This window comes from Epargyreus clarus, unplaced genomic scaffold, assembly GCF_041222505.1.
Source record: "Epargyreus clarus isolate Ecla_fem2 unplaced genomic scaffold, WU_Ecla_fem_2.2 ptg000005l, whole genome shotgun sequence".
Classification (NCBI taxonomy): domain Eukaryota; kingdom Metazoa; phylum Arthropoda; class Insecta; order Lepidoptera; family Hesperiidae; genus Epargyreus; species Epargyreus clarus.
The window spans coordinates 12,333,466-12,350,604 of record NW_027332213.1 but is presented as its reverse complement, the minus strand read 5'-3'; the positions used below and the strand labels follow the sequence as shown (position 1 = coordinate 12,350,604).

Below are 17,139 nucleotides of genomic sequence, written 5' to 3'. Positions count from 1 at the left end.
CCTTCGTTTATAAAATCGCAGATTTGTTTGGCTTTGAACTCGACTCAAGAATACATTTATTCAAGACTATTTAAATATTTTGTCATGTCGGTGGCTAAACCAATTTTCATAATTCAGGAAATATTCAAAAAAATATCTATTAAAACCCCGAAAGGGACATAAGTACAAGTCACAAGGCTTACATATCTCCGAACCAGAACAAATTTCGAAAAACAAAGTCCTGCTGAATCTTAGCCTAATAATCTTCTGTCTTTTCAGTCAATGCGACAACCCTAAACAATGGCTGTCTATTTGGTAAAGCCCTGTTCCTTCCGGCCGACCTTGCCTATACCAATCGCAATGCGCCGCTCCGGTCACCTTACCTGTCGGAATTGTACTTTGTTATTACTGAAGTATCCAGTCGGTGCTTAAGTAATGTATTCGAATTCATTTATTTTTGTAGGCGTATCTACTTATAAATAACTAATAAAAGACAATCGAGTAAATTGGTAGAATAGAATAGTAGAATTTTTCAATCAACAAAATAGTAAGTAAACACATATTAGGATAAAACACTGATTGGTATATAAACAAATAGGTACAAAATGATACAATAAAGATAAGGAAGTTTTTTATACAAGATTTAAGATTGCAATATGGTGTCCATATCCGCATTTGAACAGCGTAGGGGAGTAAGCTCCAAACCTCTTGAAAATTGGAGAGACACGTGCTTAGCAATGGGGTGTAAATGATTGCATCCATGTAATGCCCTTACTAATGGCGGTACCTACAGCGTCGTAGCTAATGGCTATCTTAAGCAAATTTCAGGGGAGCTCATTTTGTCGACCCAAATAAAGACATGTCGATATTTTCAAATTTTATTGATTATGATCATTTTCTTCCTAGAATAAGTCTCGGGGCGCAATTTTCAAATTTTGCCATTGGCTTTTATTATCCTAGAGCTACGATGCCGGTACCTAACCGGTTGTTCCGTTAATTACCTATCGATATAATTAGATGTCATGTATAGTGTCACGTTTCGTTACATAACGAGTGACACATTAATATTGGTTTTCTCAAAATATTCACTGACCTATATAAAGTAACTAGAAGTATCTACCTTCTTACGAAAGTCCACATTCACAGCACTACCTGGTTTTATAGTTTCTACTTTCACCAAATTTACATGTTTTCGAACTTAGTTAAGTATTTATTCCATTATAATACTATTATAGTTCTATAATAATATAATTATGTATTAAAACATATGTATAATTAAAACGTAACGAAGCAATGAAGGAAAAACGAATCTATATAGTTAGGTATACCAAAATAGTTTGTTAGAGCTGTAGTATCAGAACATACTCGCTCCGGATATAGTTTTAGAACGATAATAATAGAATTTTATTATATACGAGTTTCCTCTAGCGTGTTAGGTATATCCCATTGGGGTATTTTAAGTTAAAATTTCCTTATATAAAAACTTATTCTTGTTCATGGTCCTCTAACTTCAAGCTATTTATTTTCCAAAAAGATTCCGTGCGAAGAGTGTAGGTATCCCTACAAGATTTTCTTATGTTTTCATTTTATCCAATTCTATGTGAAAATTACAAGGTGACTTAACGTAGGTGTTTTGTTTATTTATTATTTAAAATCATTAACTTAATTACTTTATCAACATAAAAAATGTAAATACGATGATTATAACTCGCCGTTTAATTATCATTTTCTGCGTAATTTTAAAGAAGTTTTTTTCCAAGCAGTAACATTACTCATTAACAGGAAACAATTACAATTCACGCATCACCAATTTGCGGATAAATCCTGTTTCAACCGAAAGCTTCCGAGACAATTGGTTGTACCATTCGTTCCCATCTTTTAATTGAAGTGCCATGCCGCAGTCCTCTCAGTTTACTTTTAGTCGTCGTACGGCGCGAAGTGCGCTCCATGAGATAACAACGCATAGTCGTAATTCATTCAGATACTTTCGTTTGTTAACGTTTTGTAGGCAGTATTGTTTCGTGTGACGCCGATTTAACCGTACCGGGTGTATCGGAGTCTAGCGCGTGTTCACGACTACACGTTACAGTAGTGGAACGACCGGCGGAACACCCGCCCGCCTCTTGACACTTATCGTCCCATTACTCGTGTTTGTGTTTGTGATTGTGATAATGACTGACGTTCTGACAAAACCTGAGCGCATCCGAAAGTCGCTCAGGTTCGGATCGTTTTACGAACTGTACAGACGTTTTCTCAAGGATCACGGTTGCAAGTGGCACGATGTTGCGAAACTGCTCGCGGTGGTTGCAGATATCCTTTTCGATGTGGACGATGCGTGCAGTAAAATCGCGGGCAAGGTCAGTCTCATCCGTTGTATTTTAGGATGTTTACGTTGCAAATGGCATCGGGTAACATAATATATTTATGTATAATCAACTCCATCAATATACATAGTTTGTCCAGTAACTTAATTGTTAACTATTAAAATATGAATAATAATAATTTGTTACAAAGATACATCTTCAATTAAAAGTGTTTAATTTCTCTTTTTTTTTTCAAAAATATTTTTTTTACTTATAAATATAAAAAGTCCACCATCCCTTAAAGGAACCGGCTCAAGCAAACGGAACGTGTTTGTAGAAATATCCGCCTATCTCTTTTTAATTTATACTAGTCCCATATATAAAAAAGGGCGAGGCGAGCGCCAATCGTGCAAGGGTCCTTTACCTGCACCCTGTTTACCGTTGTGTACCTCAAAACGTCGCGAACAGCTGGCAAGACTGACTTATAACGAGCGAGTTGCATTACAATGAGAGTGACGATACATCAGTGTTACGCTAGCAATTGTATTGACGAAATTTTGGCATCCGTGTTGTTTTTAATCTTGTGCATAATTTTCCACACGATGAAGTCATACGACATAATCAGAGTGTTTAAAGATGTTGGAAACTTCTTTCATACATCCATCCTCTATCTTATAGACGAAGATTTATTACCTGAGGTAGGTGCAGTGACAACCGAATTAGTGACAGTTTTATTAATTGTTAAAATACATGCATTTTTTGTTTAATTAGCGGTGCATTGTTACCTTGCGAAGTGGCCCGAGCTATTTCAGTATTAGGCCAGAGATATTGATCAGCAATTACAAGTAAGGTCGGCATTTAGCTGAAATCGGACGCTGAAAAGCGGTGTAATTTGTTTGCCAAGAGAAAGTGTAGATGAACGCTAAGAATGTTCGATATTACCATACGTCCGTTGCGCCAAACCAATTGCACGAATATACTGTTCCGGTAGCATTCTTTGTAAAAATGACATTTCTTATATTTAACATTAATATTTCCTCAATATCTGCACGATATCCCCAAGTACAATTATGTCTTCTTTATCTTGTAGAGTAATAAAATTAATCAGTAAAATCTTATCAAGCAATGAAGCTGCTGAACTTCAAATCATGTGGCTTGTTTATAATAAGATAAGTGGTCGCTACTCGAGTATGTTATACGTGTTACATCGCATCATTAATCGCACGCGCAACTTTTATACGCGCGCATTCGTCTGTGGGACATCTTTATACGTGATTGGTCTCTGTAGAGCTGATAGCAAGGGACGGAAACAAACTCGTAAACAACACAATCGTTATAGATTATGGTTATCATTGACCATGCTTGACCTGCATTCGTTTCCTAACAGTCTCGTTTCTAGTGGACGTTGACATGTCGATTAATAGAAGTTTAAGATGTATTTAATGAAGACATTTGGATTTTAAAAGACATTATGGGAAGATTAAGACTACTAAATATTGTGTATAGTGGAACTTAAGGAACTTACTCGCAGACATCTTGGAGACGCGAGTTTAAGAATGTTGACCTATAGATTAGTCGTGTTGTGCGATTTTTAGACACGGCAGTGCAGCGTGGTCGGGCGAACGCCTGCGCACGCTAACCACCAGCATTGTTCAGTGCTCGCACGCGCTCCACTAACCCAATTACCGGGCGCTTATTGACAGAACTGTCTTGGCTCCAACGCCTCAACGATCAAAAAAGGCTTAATCACTCACTCAGACTCCTGTTACATGAAGATGTCAACAAACACTATGACTCATTGCAGCAGATGATCGTTAAAACCGAGTGATGGTTCTAAACAGTATAATATAGATAAAACTAATTAGTAATAAAATTAATTTGCATCTACTGTGCAAAGGACATTATCCTTAATATTACAAAGTGATAAGACAGCACTTGTTTGTTTCATGATCCATAACGACGTAGGCGCTATTGAGGTTAAAATGTCTATTTTCTTCTCTAAAAATGTGAAGTATTTTCCGTGTTTAATTGTTAGCAAGTACAAAATAGCGGTCAACGCGCCGGAGCCAAATGGCACAGGTCGAATATAAGCAATAATAAATTTAGTTTCATTTAATTCGGTATAGGGACGTGCTTGGGAGAATAATCTCACTATAATTAAATGCTAAAAAGTTGTGTACGTAGGTATACCGGGTGTAATGTGACGAAAATGCGCGAGCGGCGGCACCTCGGCCTGCGCGGGAGGGCGCTCCCACGGGTTGCCGATATTTTTAGTCCGCGACCATTACTTGGCACCGACGGCCGCACTCGGCTGCGCTAGTGATCTTTCTGAAATCCCTCCTCGCTTAGGTACGCTCTCAATCTGAAGTGGACCCAGTCTTATGTGCGATATCAAACCATCCGCCGCTCTTTACATACTAAGCGGTGGCGAGAGATCTCAATTGAAATACTGCATATCATGTGAAGTTTTCGAACGTAGTTATGTTGCTTGACACTTGTTATGTGATTTATCCTGGTTAATCAGTGCACGTGCAATATTGGATTTGTCGAACAGAACGAACATGGCCACCGTCAGCACCAGCGGAAACGGGACTACAAGTCCACGACGTCAACGATACGCCCGCGCATCTACTACAAGTGTGACTCAGTTGTTGTCAGATGGATATTCCAGTATCATTAACCGCTTGACACGTCGAGGACCCTCTGAAAAAAATGACCCTATCGTAGAAGCAAAGTTGTCTGCTGCAAGATCTCGTTATGATGATAAGTTACAATCGAACAAGAATTCTGTACTTGCTAATGTGAGGCGTTACGAGAACAATAGAAACATTTCGCCGTATACAAGCTATACTTCCGGCTTACCTACACCGATGGTCAGGAAATTAAACGACGATCGGACTTACAGCTATCTGGGCTCAACTAAATCTCGAATCGATACTTCACCTTTACATTCTACCTCTGGCATAAGCGCTGTCGCGCGTAGTGACTCATTCCGCAGAGCTCACATGAAAGATAATAAATCTTCGCCGTTTACAAAACGATATCCTCTCAAGGAAACCAATAACAACAATATAGACAACACGATTTCGTTGGGTAGCACACGCAGTCGTTTAGAAGATAAATATTCGTCAGTGTTAGACAGGATAGCCGTTGAGAAGAAGGAAAGAGCTAGAAAAGATAAGGAAGATCGTGATAAAACGTTGGAGCCTGAGCAGTCGTTGTCTAGAGGGTTAATGCGAAGCTTGACAACCGCTGTATTCGGTGAACATTCGTTCAAAAGTAGCAATTACTTACGTGAGAAAACAAGAGATAAAACTCCGTTTAGAAATACAACTGATCGTCGTTTATCGTCTAGTCATAAACAAAGTGATAGGAATGAATACAAAAATGGATTTGACGTCTCTTTGAGAGATAGGCCACACATCGGTAAAGACAGAGACAGTATATATCGCAAACATCAAAGAAGGTCGCTCAGAGCTGAAAAAAGTGATAACAGCGACAGAAGAGGTAAATTATCATTGCGGCCCATCGACATTAATTTACAATCGGGCGCCCGCGACCTAGTCTCCCCGCCACAACAAGATCAAATCGATCAAAAGTCAAAGATAACAAAGACACCTGCATCATCCCCAGCAAAAGACTCCGGGAGGCAAAAACAAATTTATTTTCCGTCCAGCGACGAAGACGAAGACAAAACCCCGGTCGGTGATCGAATACTTACCGAAAGGGAGACGAGGCGGAAGGAGATTCAAAGCCTGATAATGAAGTATGCTCATTTGGATGAAGTGTATGGGCGTATAACAGAGAAGGAACCAAACGGTGTGGTGACCGATGCGGTCGCGATAAAGAAAACTGAGCCGTTGGGCGTCGGCGACGTGGTGATGCTGCCGCCCGAGCTGCGCAGCCGCCACCGCCCGCAGCGGCCGCGGCACCTGATGCGGCGCGCGGCCACGCCGCCTGTAAGCACAAGCTAACCGCCTGCCTGCGCTCTGTGTGCTGCTAACCTAAATCGGGTCCGTCATTTTTAATATTCGCTATGGAAAATATGCGACCGCGTAGTTTTGACTACAAAAATAGAAAAATAACTATTAATATTTTGACGTCAACGACCTCTAGGCTTGTAGTTTGGAACTATTTACTTGTAAATACTATTAGCTAAATGCATGTATTTTTTTACGCTGATAAACAAGATCAGGAAGGTAGATGGCTAAAAATAAAAGTACGCGAAGGTAAATTGAAATACTTGTAACAGTTAAAGTCATTGCGGTAGGCAGATTCAGAATGTCACTTTCTGTGTCTTATTTTCGTATAGTAAATTCAAGTTACTATTTAAATATTATTACGTGCGAAGTAATATTAAAAACAGTGAAATGATAGTGCATGTGCTAAGCCTTTTTGTGCGTGTTCTTAAAGTTAACATGTCCTTATTTTGCGTTAAAATATTTTCAAATACTAAACGTAAACAACGCTCTAGTCTACATTGGAAAAGAAATGTTAGTATTAGAAATGTTTCTACTGAGGCTCGGGTGGACACTTTTTCCCGATAAACCGGTGTGTGAGAAGATTTCGAAAGTGATGTGAATGATTGTATCGGTTTCCCAATCCCGGTGAATCCCTCTGAGCCGGTTCCTCGTGAGCGGCGCGCAACGCCGGCGGGCCCCCGAGCGCGGCGCGACTCGGGCGCCCGCCGCGCCGGTGCGCCGCGCCGCAGAGCCCACCCGTCCGCCCTTTAACAGCATGTACGACACCATACCAATTGTCGCTTGTCTGACGGGCAACCGTTCCATTGTCTGATTGTTGGGTACAACACTACTCGGGTCGTGGCGATCGCGTGGCGCTCTCCGTGGCATGTGGCGTGGTGCGTGTGGATGGCGCGTGCGGCGCGGGCGCGTGGCGTGCGGCGGCGGACGGCGGCGGCGGCGGTGCAGAGCTCCCGGGCACGCTCTTCCGTGAAGGACGACAAGGACGGACACCTGGTGTACTGGCCCGGATATGTCATGGGAGCGAGATGTTCGTTTCAACAACATAACTTAACCAATGTATTTTATGCACACCGACACAGACACACACTTACACACACGCAATACACTACACACTGTACACGGCGGTGACTACAGGTACACCACATAAACATGTCACTCATTTTGTTTTAACTCACATGATTAATTTTACGAACGCAGATAACATGTAAATTTACTCCACACTACAATCGACACAATATCAAACAGAATAGATTGCCTTGTCTCAATCTCTTGCAGATCAGTGATTTGCAATTTGTGGATTTCAGTCATTCAAAGTTTTGCTTCTAATTTTTTTTCCAAGTTTTAAATAACAGCGCCGACCATTTTCTATCTTCGAATAAAGTCATGTTGGAACTCATAACCATTGGTGATTTCGTTTAGATACTGTAGAACATTTTAATCTGTCAACTGATCGGATTGAGGTCGTTGAAGGTGAAAAACCAATGTTTATTCCACCATGACTTTGTCTTACGCACAGTTAATTAACTATAATGGCTTGGTTTCATTTCAGACAAAATCATCGACACGCTTGGTGAGGGCACCTTCGGCAAGGTGGTGGAAGTGAAGGATTTAGAAATGTAAGTATGAGAAATATCTACTATTCATATTAAGTAGGTATTAATGTAACATAGCTATGCTTGTGCGAGTGTGTAATTGCTAACTGAATACCTTTATGAATTCTTTATTAGAAATACTTTTAGTTTCATAAGAAACTGCTAGTAGGCAGTACTGGAACATAAATTATTAGTTGAAGAATAGCTTATAGAAAGCCAATTATTTACAAGTTATCAAAGGATATGTTTTTGGGAAAAATGTATACCTTCTCTTTATTTTTCGTTTATAAAACTTATAATTATGAACTTTATTAGAAAAGATTAACCAGAAAATAGATGAGTAGTTATAGATTTTATGTTAATTTATATAAATTTCGCTATAATTGAAGTAGATATGTTTATTAAATATTATGTATGTGGATTACAAGAACTACAACCGTATGTAGGATGCGTTCTACTAAAACCGACCTTGCTTGCAACTGTCGTATTGCAGCAGAGGCTTGCGACTCGTCAGCTTGACGCGTGGCTCATGCAACCGTTTACCTTTTCTTCTTTTTATTTAAACGATACAGCAAACGAGTATGCGACATCTTTTACCGATTGTAAATTGTTTCCTATGCTTATTTGTGGTCCATTACAGATGCTTTAGTACTTGTTACTTGATTAGAATGGGAGACCTCATATTGATAACTCAATTTTTAGTTAAGTTGAGTTGTAGTCAACTTTCAAACCAAAATACAGCAGATCGTCATTTGTAACAGTGGTGCAGGCACAAATATACATATATTATTATTTACTGGCTTGATATTCAATGGATCTATATTTCTCGAGCCTGCAATATTTATTATTATGTGATAATTTATTGTTATATAAAATTATAAAAGGTTTCGTTTTAATAAAAAAAAATGTTTTTTATCTTTTAAAGTGGGTTTGTGCCTTAAGCAATAAAATATACAATTTAACCTTATTTTGAAATAATCTTTATTTAAAAATAAAGTTAAATTGTATATTTTGTAGCTAAGTAGATACGGTATGTTATGTGTAATAGTATATTTATGGAAAGATTTCAAAATATGTCCTGGTTAATTTTAATATTAATTTGAAACCTCATTCCAATGTATAATCATTACGGACGTTAGCAAGTGCTATTAGCTGCATATCGGTGTATCATAATTTACGTTCACAGATGACACACATGCACACACGTATTGTTTGGCAAGAGAACACTCACTTGGATTATTCAGCTCTATTTCCATTTGTTTATAGTAGAAACGTTTTCTTTAGATAGTCTGCCGGCGAATGCCAAAGTTATTTTCATAATTAAGAATGAAGGTATGACGAATGTTTACTGAGACGTGTGCTCTTGTGAATTTCAGGGAGCACAGGATGGCTCTGAAGATTATTAAGAATGTTGAGAAGTACAGAGAGGCTGCAAAATTAGAAATTAACGTACTAGAAAAATTAGCTGACGTCGACCCGGACTGTAAAAAGTAAGTTGTCACACCTTGAGGTAATATCGCTCGTGTCAGCCGTGACTCTTGATTATATTATACGGCGAAGCATTATCGAGTGACGCGAAAAGTAGCAATATTTGACCTTGCGTGTTTATACGCGACGTTATGCCGCCGCTGGCGCCGCGCCAGCGACCAGTTGATGTCAACCAAAACACAAAAATACCGTCTACTGCTGCTCGCGTCTCAATCTCCAAACAGAAAATCGCTTTAGATTCTTTGATGTGTCCCGACCTTGACTTAACACACACATTGTTCTGGAACGTTCCAGGATTATGCTTGGATGGATTTAAAAAACATTTTTTTGCTATTTTTTCAGCTTATGCGTGAAGATGTTGGACTGGTTCGAATACCACGGACACATGTGTATAGCTTTCGAAATGCTCGGACAAAGCGTGTTTGACTTCCTGGTGAGTGAAATTTTATTGATAATATTTATTTGTGACGATGTACTCGTAAAAAATACTTTCGTCTGTTTGTATTTTAAGCGCCAGCGCGCAAATACGGTGCAATGCGCGCTCTTAAATGTAATAACAACAAACATCGAGATGTTTCTTCCTGTCAGAATAAAACAATTAACCTGTATTGTTTACACATTACAATGCTTTGATAAATTAGTGCACTACCATTTTTTATTTACTACGATTTTCTACTACTTACACATTAGTTTAGAAAATGGCAGTAATACATATTTAGGAATTAAAATCACACTTCCTAATAATGAATGTATCTCTCATAAAACATAAACGTGCATTTTCACTGGTATTTATCTGGTGTTTAGATATGTGACAGATCCCAACTTATTAATATACTTGGTACATGTTAATTATAAGGACATATGTAATTAAAGTATCAATATAAACGTTATTTTTTTTTTTGATACGCAAGAAATAGTCAATAATGTAGTGTACACCATATTTTATAATGAATGTTAGAGGTAGTCATCATTTTAGCCAAAAGTTATTAAACTATTTAAGAATTTAAACAATAATATACCATTCAATCAAAATTAACCTGTAAAGTTTTTAAAGTTATAATTTTAAAATAAAATTAAAGTTTAAAACCTCATTGGCCGGTTTTAAAGAAAAAAATACTAGATATGATGATACAATTCGATATGTCACGTTACTTGTGGTGTCATATCTTTATTTTGTACCGATCATGTAATGTTTTTTTGTTTTGAAATAGTTTCACGTCTTGCGCGTGCACATATGTGCATTGATAGGAGTACTCTTTTCTTTTAAATACGCCAAAGAAGTAAAACTTATTACGTGTACAAAATATAAATACTCTTTCTTCTTCATTTTTCTTTCATTATTACATATTTCTCATCATTTGTTTTTTTACATTCACAGAAAGACAACAACTACCAGCCTTACCCGCTGGAGCAGGTGCGGCACATCTCGTACCAGCTGATATACAGCGTGCTGTTCTTACACGACAACAAACTGACACACACCGACCTCAAGCCGGAGAACATACTGTTCGTCGACAGCGACTACGAGGTCGTCAGTGTGTACAACAGTTCCAAAAAGGTATGGCTATTGGCAGGTTTTAACAATCTTTGAATGGTCAGTGTGTCTCTATGTGTTTTTTTTTGGGTAAATTAAGCTGATGGTAAGTGGTTATTGCCGGACAGCGCCGTAGGTAGGGTCATTAGCATTTGGGAAAGTTTGATTTTTGGACCCTGAGTTACAAGATAAATGGTACAAAGTAATCCTAATATCAGCTCATTTTACCGTCGTCTTTTTACATATTACATTAAAGTTGTCTTTCTTATATGGTCAGTCAGCAAAATGAACTCCAAAACGAACCTGGCAGAGTTTTACAATCCCTCATGCCAGCGTTCCTACTCAAGGGAGTCCATACTGACCCTAAAACGGTTTGCTCAATCGACCTATCTGATTTCACATTTGTTCAATTGAAATAATTTAGGGTGTGCAATATAATATAATGACGCAGTTTCCATTCCAAACTTATAACTGTCACCGCCTGGTAAAATATAGAAACATACTGACATTAATGTTTGACACTAATGGTTGTGCAATGACTATCTCAGTTGAGTTTACTTGTAATTCTGGCGGCATTTCTTTTTTTTTAACAAATTGAAACGATTTCTAAAAACAACAGATAACAATTTTAATCACTTTCAAACTAGTACCAGTTTGTTAGTCTCGTGTGCTATTTTAATTGGGAGCGCAACTCGCGTGGTATTTTTATCGTGCTATATCACTTTGACGTACACGCGTCTGTTGTCAGCGGACGGAAGCATTCCGACAATTTAAACCAATTAATCTCACGTTTTCTAATCTCTTATATTACTCTCTATATTCCGCTTTTAAGTAGTTGCCTGATAGCGGACTTAAATATTTATCATCAAGCATTAATGTCCCACTGCTGGGCACCGGTCCCCTCTCAGAATGTGAAGGATTAGGCCATAGTCCACCGCGATGGTCAAGTGCGTTTTGGTAGACTTCACATACCTTTTGAGATTTTTTTCTATAAATCTCAGGTATGCAGGTTTTCTCACGATGTTTTGCATCACCGTATAAGTAAGCGATAATTAATCTCTAATACGGACATAGTTTTGAAAAATCAGAGGTGCGTGCCTGAAATTTGAACCTCTGACCACTCGATCGATAGGTCTTGTTTTTTAACCACTTGGCTATCACTGCTGTTCAAGAATTATTTATTACAATCAACTAACAATTAAACGTTAATTGCTTAAATCGACGGACGCGCAAAACCGTCGTTTGTGTAACGGCCTCCTATTTTATATGTTTTTCATCACACAATTGCAATATACACCACGTAGTGTTTATTAATTTTTCGCAATATGTCGTAATTAAAACAATTTACTGTTCAACAGAAACATGACCTGAGGCGTGTGAAGCGCAGCGACGTGAGACTAATCGACTTCGGCAGCGCCACGTTTGACCACGAACACCACAGCACTATCGTTTCCACGAGGCATTACAGGGCACCTGAAGTTATATTAGGTAATTTGTTTACACATTCAAATTACTCTTATTGTGTTAATAGTGTTATGAAGAAACTATTCATTAATTAAGTAATTGGGTAATTATAGTAAGCGTATTTTTAGTAGAATACGGTTTTAGTCATTAGAAGTCATTTATCATTGTCTTTCAAAAGGCGTGAGATTGGATTTCTAAAGGCGTTTTGAATTTTAATTTTTGATTTTGTCCATAGATCTATAGTATAATTTAAAACTGTTTATTTACGGCAAGCATTTAGAAGATATATTAAGGTCACATTTTTTTAAATTATAGACCGTATTGATTATAAATATTGTAAAATTTACATAAATATTCAGTTGACTGCAGAATATGGTCACTATTTCCATATCGGCACAATAGACGTGACAAAATAATGTTCTTAAGGTGTGATAAAATTATATTTTAATTACATTATTTTTAAAACTTGACATTGGTCAGAACTGAAATCGGCTAACGACAACTGACATATGATGCAATCATCTTAATCCTCAATGTCTCCTATATTATGGGAGAAACTATAGTTTTAATGGAGTTGGTTACAATGTCAATGATTGGCAGTGACCAATTCTCATCAAATGATACTCCATGTTCAAATTATTATTATTATTTTTTTTTTTTTATAATATAAGAGTAGCAGACGAGCATGCAGTCCACCCGATGGTAAGCGGCCACTGCCGCCCATGGACATCTATAATCAACCCCAGATAGGATTAGATATTCCTATCTGAGGTCGGCCACAGATGCGCCGCTACCCCTGAGGACTAAGCTGGAACGCCTCGGAAAAGTCTGTCTCCCTTACCACACCCTTCAAACCGGAACACAGCAGCGCTTAACACTGCTGTTATTAGGTAGAAATAGGTGTGGCGGTGGTGCCGCCGGAGTCGAACCACAAAGGGTTCTACCACCTTTAATACTTATTTATACTAATTTGTATAAAATTGTCATTGTTCAGAACTGGGCTGGTCTCAGCCGTGCGACGTGTGGTCGATAGGCTGCATCATGTTCGAGCTGCACCTCGGCATCACGCTCTTCCAGACGCACGACAACCGTGAACACCTCGCCATGATGGAGAGGATCCTCGGACCCATCCCTTACAGGTAAAATACCCTAAAAATGTTCCTTCGTATGAACAAGGGTTGTATGATTTTTTTCTACGATATAAATGAAAGGTGCGAAACGGAGATAATGTCATAAATACTGGCAGAAAGTAAATTTAATGAATGAATAAATTGAATAGAATGAAAAATATGTATAATAGTAATTTAGAATGATCTAAAAGTATATTCTCAAAACCATTAATAGACTTTACATAAATTATTTATATGTGTCACAATATATGGAGATCAATGTCATAATTATGTAATTTATGTGTTTTATATTATTATTTACATATTATATACTTAAACTTAAGTATATAATACTATAACTATAGTATGTAAATTTATTTGGTAATATTTCAATTGCAGAATGGCGAGAAAAACAAGGACAAAATATTTTTATCATGGCAAATTAGATTGGGATGACAAATCGTCAGCGGGCAGATACGTCAGAGAAAACTGCAAACCATTATTAGTAAGTTTCACTTTAATTATCTTTATGGTAATAATTTGATCTTCTTGCTGTTTTTTTCAATAACTGATAAGATGAATCAACGTTATTTTAATATAAAATAACTGGTAGGGTTAATCAACTTTATATTAATAATTGTATGATCGACAATCTGGTTTGACATGTTGAATGTTCCGGGCTCCAATCCGTGGCCAGCCAGATATTCAAAAGATGGATTTTGATTTCTGTTCTCAATGTATTTTTGTTTTCTATTTTTCTGCAACAGATAGTCTATATAAACTCGTTTTTACAAAATTGTAATTTCGTTAAAAAATAAAGTTTACTATTTCTATTATTACACTGTTATATTATTTTGTAAAGTATGTTAAGCAAATTGAAATGTATTTCTGTGTTTGTAATAAATCCAAAACCTAATCAATGATGGTTGTTCCCCCCAACAGAAGTACCTCCAGAGCAACAGCGAGGAGCACCGGCAGCTGTTCGACCTGATCGCGCGCATGCTGGAGTACGAGCCGTCGCAGCGCATCACGCTGCGCGACGCGCTCAAACACCCCTTCTTCACCAAGTTGGCGCCGCACCAGAGACTAGGTAATGATAACAACACCTCAAACATTATCCTAGTGAGACAGACTTAGGACTAACTGATACGGATAAAAACCCTCCCGCGAATATTGTTTTAGTGAAACAGACGTAGGATATATATATACGTACTCACCGGACTAGAGAATAGATACGTGAAGCAAACTTTCCCTACATACCATACACCTGCGTACCATGTGTGCAGTTTAACTTAGTGAAATGAAACGTTACATATTCACATCGCTGCGTTAATTTAAAAGTACCACAAATATAAAAAAAATATCAAAAATGTTGTTATGGCAAAAATGCAATCGTAGGCCTTTATATTTTTGTATTTGAAACAGACTTCCATTGATTTTGCATTCTGAGATACAAAATCGACGCAACTGTTACTTTTGAAGTATAATCTAAACCGTCATATTGTTTGTTGCGCGTCGACAAACGAGCTGAAAGCACGTCTCTTTTGTACAAAAGCGCCACATCTCAAAAACTAAAGTGTTATACATTAATTTTATATAAGTACTTTTTTTATTAGCTCTCCGGTATAAAATGTTATTTTGATTTGTGGTAGTTTTTAATTGAAGCGGCGATATTAACTACACCTGAGACTACTCACTTTAGGCAAACCTTCTCCATCACCATGCTCGCATATTATATAAATTATCATAGTAAAACACAGGGTTGAAAGTTCCAAATATTTATGAAATGAAATATATTTATTTTGTATAGGCCAACGGCGGCACTTACAAATTGTCAGTCACAATATTTTCTTAAACTACTACCGGATCGGAACGCGACCTCTTATCGTACATAGTCATAGATAGCTCAGTGAAAAATTACGGACAATTTTATAAACATAATTTGTTGCATTATTATGTTACTCATATGTAACGTTATATTACTCGTGTTCTCTTACATAATTTTATGTCATCTTAGTAATTTTTATGATAAATACCCGTCTTTTATTTAAGCGTAACACTAACAGACGGAATAAAAATAGTACTGGAAATATAAAGGCACAAAATATTCTAATATCAACTTTCCATATTGTTTTCTAGTTGCATTTGGTTAAACCTGCAATCCTTACATTGTAAATACGTGTATCAGGAAAAGGGCTAAGCAACCCATTTGTATACCTGAGCAGTGTGTTGCTACAGTGATGTGATATACTAATTCTTTGTTATAGGACACCAGTTCACAAGGCCGTCGTTTCTTAGGTCAGGCCTTTTTGTCGTTGTTTAGACGCTTCATGACTGCTTTGTTTTGTTTAATTTCTCTTGTAAAGTTTATGAACACATAGTATATGACATGATATACGATGTTATAATTTCAATTGTGTTGTCAGTGTGCAATAATTGTTGCGCTTTCGATTCTATGATTTGTCCATTAACCGTTTTTTTATGTTGATTTCGGCTTTAGTATTTTTGAGCACAGTTGTTTTTAACATTATGTGTATATTTTTTTAATGTTATTTGAGTGTCAACATATAGGGGGTTCTTTTGCAATTTTCATTTGTCAAAGACCACTTAATCAGCTGAATTTCTATTAGTTTTTGCTTATTATTTTGAAACTATTATTTTCTTTGTTCTCTATTATGTTGCCTGCTTCTATCGTAGAAATGTATTAAGTAATAATCTTAACTATTCACATTTAATGACTTTAGCGTATTGTGGTTATTAAAATTGTATCCTTTCAAATCCATTAATTGTAGGTAACATTGTGTATTATTATATACTCAAATACTACTATATTAATTTATTTCATCATGTGATAAACATAGGCATCTTTTATATGAGACTTAAAGTAAGTAGGTGGTCATTGCTTTACATGGACATCTGTAACAAACTCCATACAGAGCAGGAATTCTATCTGAAACATATTGTCAGTCCTGAAGACTACTGAGCCGCCTCCTATGTAAAAATGTCAGCTGGCATTCGCACCCTTCCACTGCAACGCAAGAACTGCTTCACTCTACAAATAGATACGGCCGTGTACCACCTCGGTTAAACTATACCGGTTCTATTTTTAAATACTCAAAACATCGTAGTTCATTTGTTTCGTGCATTGCAGGCAATGACCGCGCCCGGTGCAATGGTGAGAGTTCGGGGTCCCGCGAGCGGTCGCACTCGCTCAGCAGGTGAGGCCCGTGCCCCGCCCCGCGCGCCTCTCCCGCCGCGGCCGGGCCTCGGTGAGGGCCGGACATGCCTGAGGGCCAGCCGCGCCCGGGCCCGAGTGAGGGCCGGTCCTGCCTTGGCCCTCGGGCCGGACCTGGCCCGCGCGCCTCTCCTGTCGCGTCCGGACCCGGCTGAGGGCCGGCCCTGCCCGAGGGCCAGCCGTGCCCGCCCGGACCTGCTCCGCGCGCCTCTCCCGTCGCGGCCGGACCCGGCTGAGGGCCGGGCCCGCTCCGACGAGCCGCGACGTGTGTGAAGTGATAAGTGATATAATTATTTTGTCGAACATTGTAATCTAGGTAATATTTTGTTGTGAATCGGTACTTCTCAATTTGTATTTATAAATAATTACTACTCGAAATAAAGACTGTCAGTCTGAATACTGCCTTTTATTTTAAGGAGTCTAGAGATTTTCTGCTTATTCTTGGTAACCCT

At 38.0% G+C, this 17,139-nt stretch overlaps 2 protein-coding genes across 8 annotated transcripts in view; both read left to right on the top strand.

The window, feature by feature from the left end:
• The window catches only part of LOC140742318 (serine/threonine-protein kinase Doa), a 66,427-nt gene extending 49,478 nt beyond the window's left edge, over window positions 1-16,949 (top strand). Inside the window, exons 2-12 of one of the 7 annotated variants that reach the window (XM_073073206.1) lie at window positions 7,211-7,292; window positions 7,815-7,881; window positions 9,234-9,347; window positions 9,688-9,778; window positions 10,724-10,903; window positions 12,238-12,367; window positions 13,338-13,482; window positions 13,852-13,957; window positions 14,395-14,542; window positions 15,720-15,750; window positions 16,604-16,949. In XM_073073206.1, the coding sequence (XP_072929307.1) occupies window positions 7,211-7,292; window positions 7,815-7,881; window positions 9,234-9,347; window positions 9,688-9,778; window positions 10,724-10,903; window positions 12,238-12,367; window positions 13,338-13,482; window positions 13,852-13,957; window positions 14,395-14,542; window positions 15,720-15,750; window positions 16,604-16,610 (1,101 nt within the window). In that variant the 3' untranslated portion in view covers window positions 16,611-16,949. Of the gene's footprint in view, window positions 1-4,581; window positions 6,242-7,210; window positions 7,293-7,814; window positions 7,882-9,233; window positions 9,348-9,687; window positions 9,779-10,723; window positions 10,904-12,237; window positions 12,368-13,337; window positions 13,483-13,851; window positions 13,958-14,394; window positions 14,543-15,719; window positions 16,224-16,603 lie in introns of those variants that run through there. The other 6 variants (XM_073073207.1, XM_073073204.1, XM_073073208.1 and 3 more) reach the window with 6 other exon arrangements.
• LOC140757818 (uncharacterized) lies at window positions 1,268-4,828 on the top strand. The gene is made up of 2 exons (XM_073093688.1): window positions 1,268-2,336; window positions 4,482-4,828. Exons 1-2 carry the CDS (start codon window positions 2,151-2,153, stop codon window positions 4,554-4,556), a joined length of 261 nt encoding a protein of 86 aa, XP_072949789.1. The 5' UTR covers window positions 1,268-2,150; the 3' UTR covers window positions 4,557-4,828.
• Window positions 16,950-17,139: the final 190 nt, after the last annotated feature.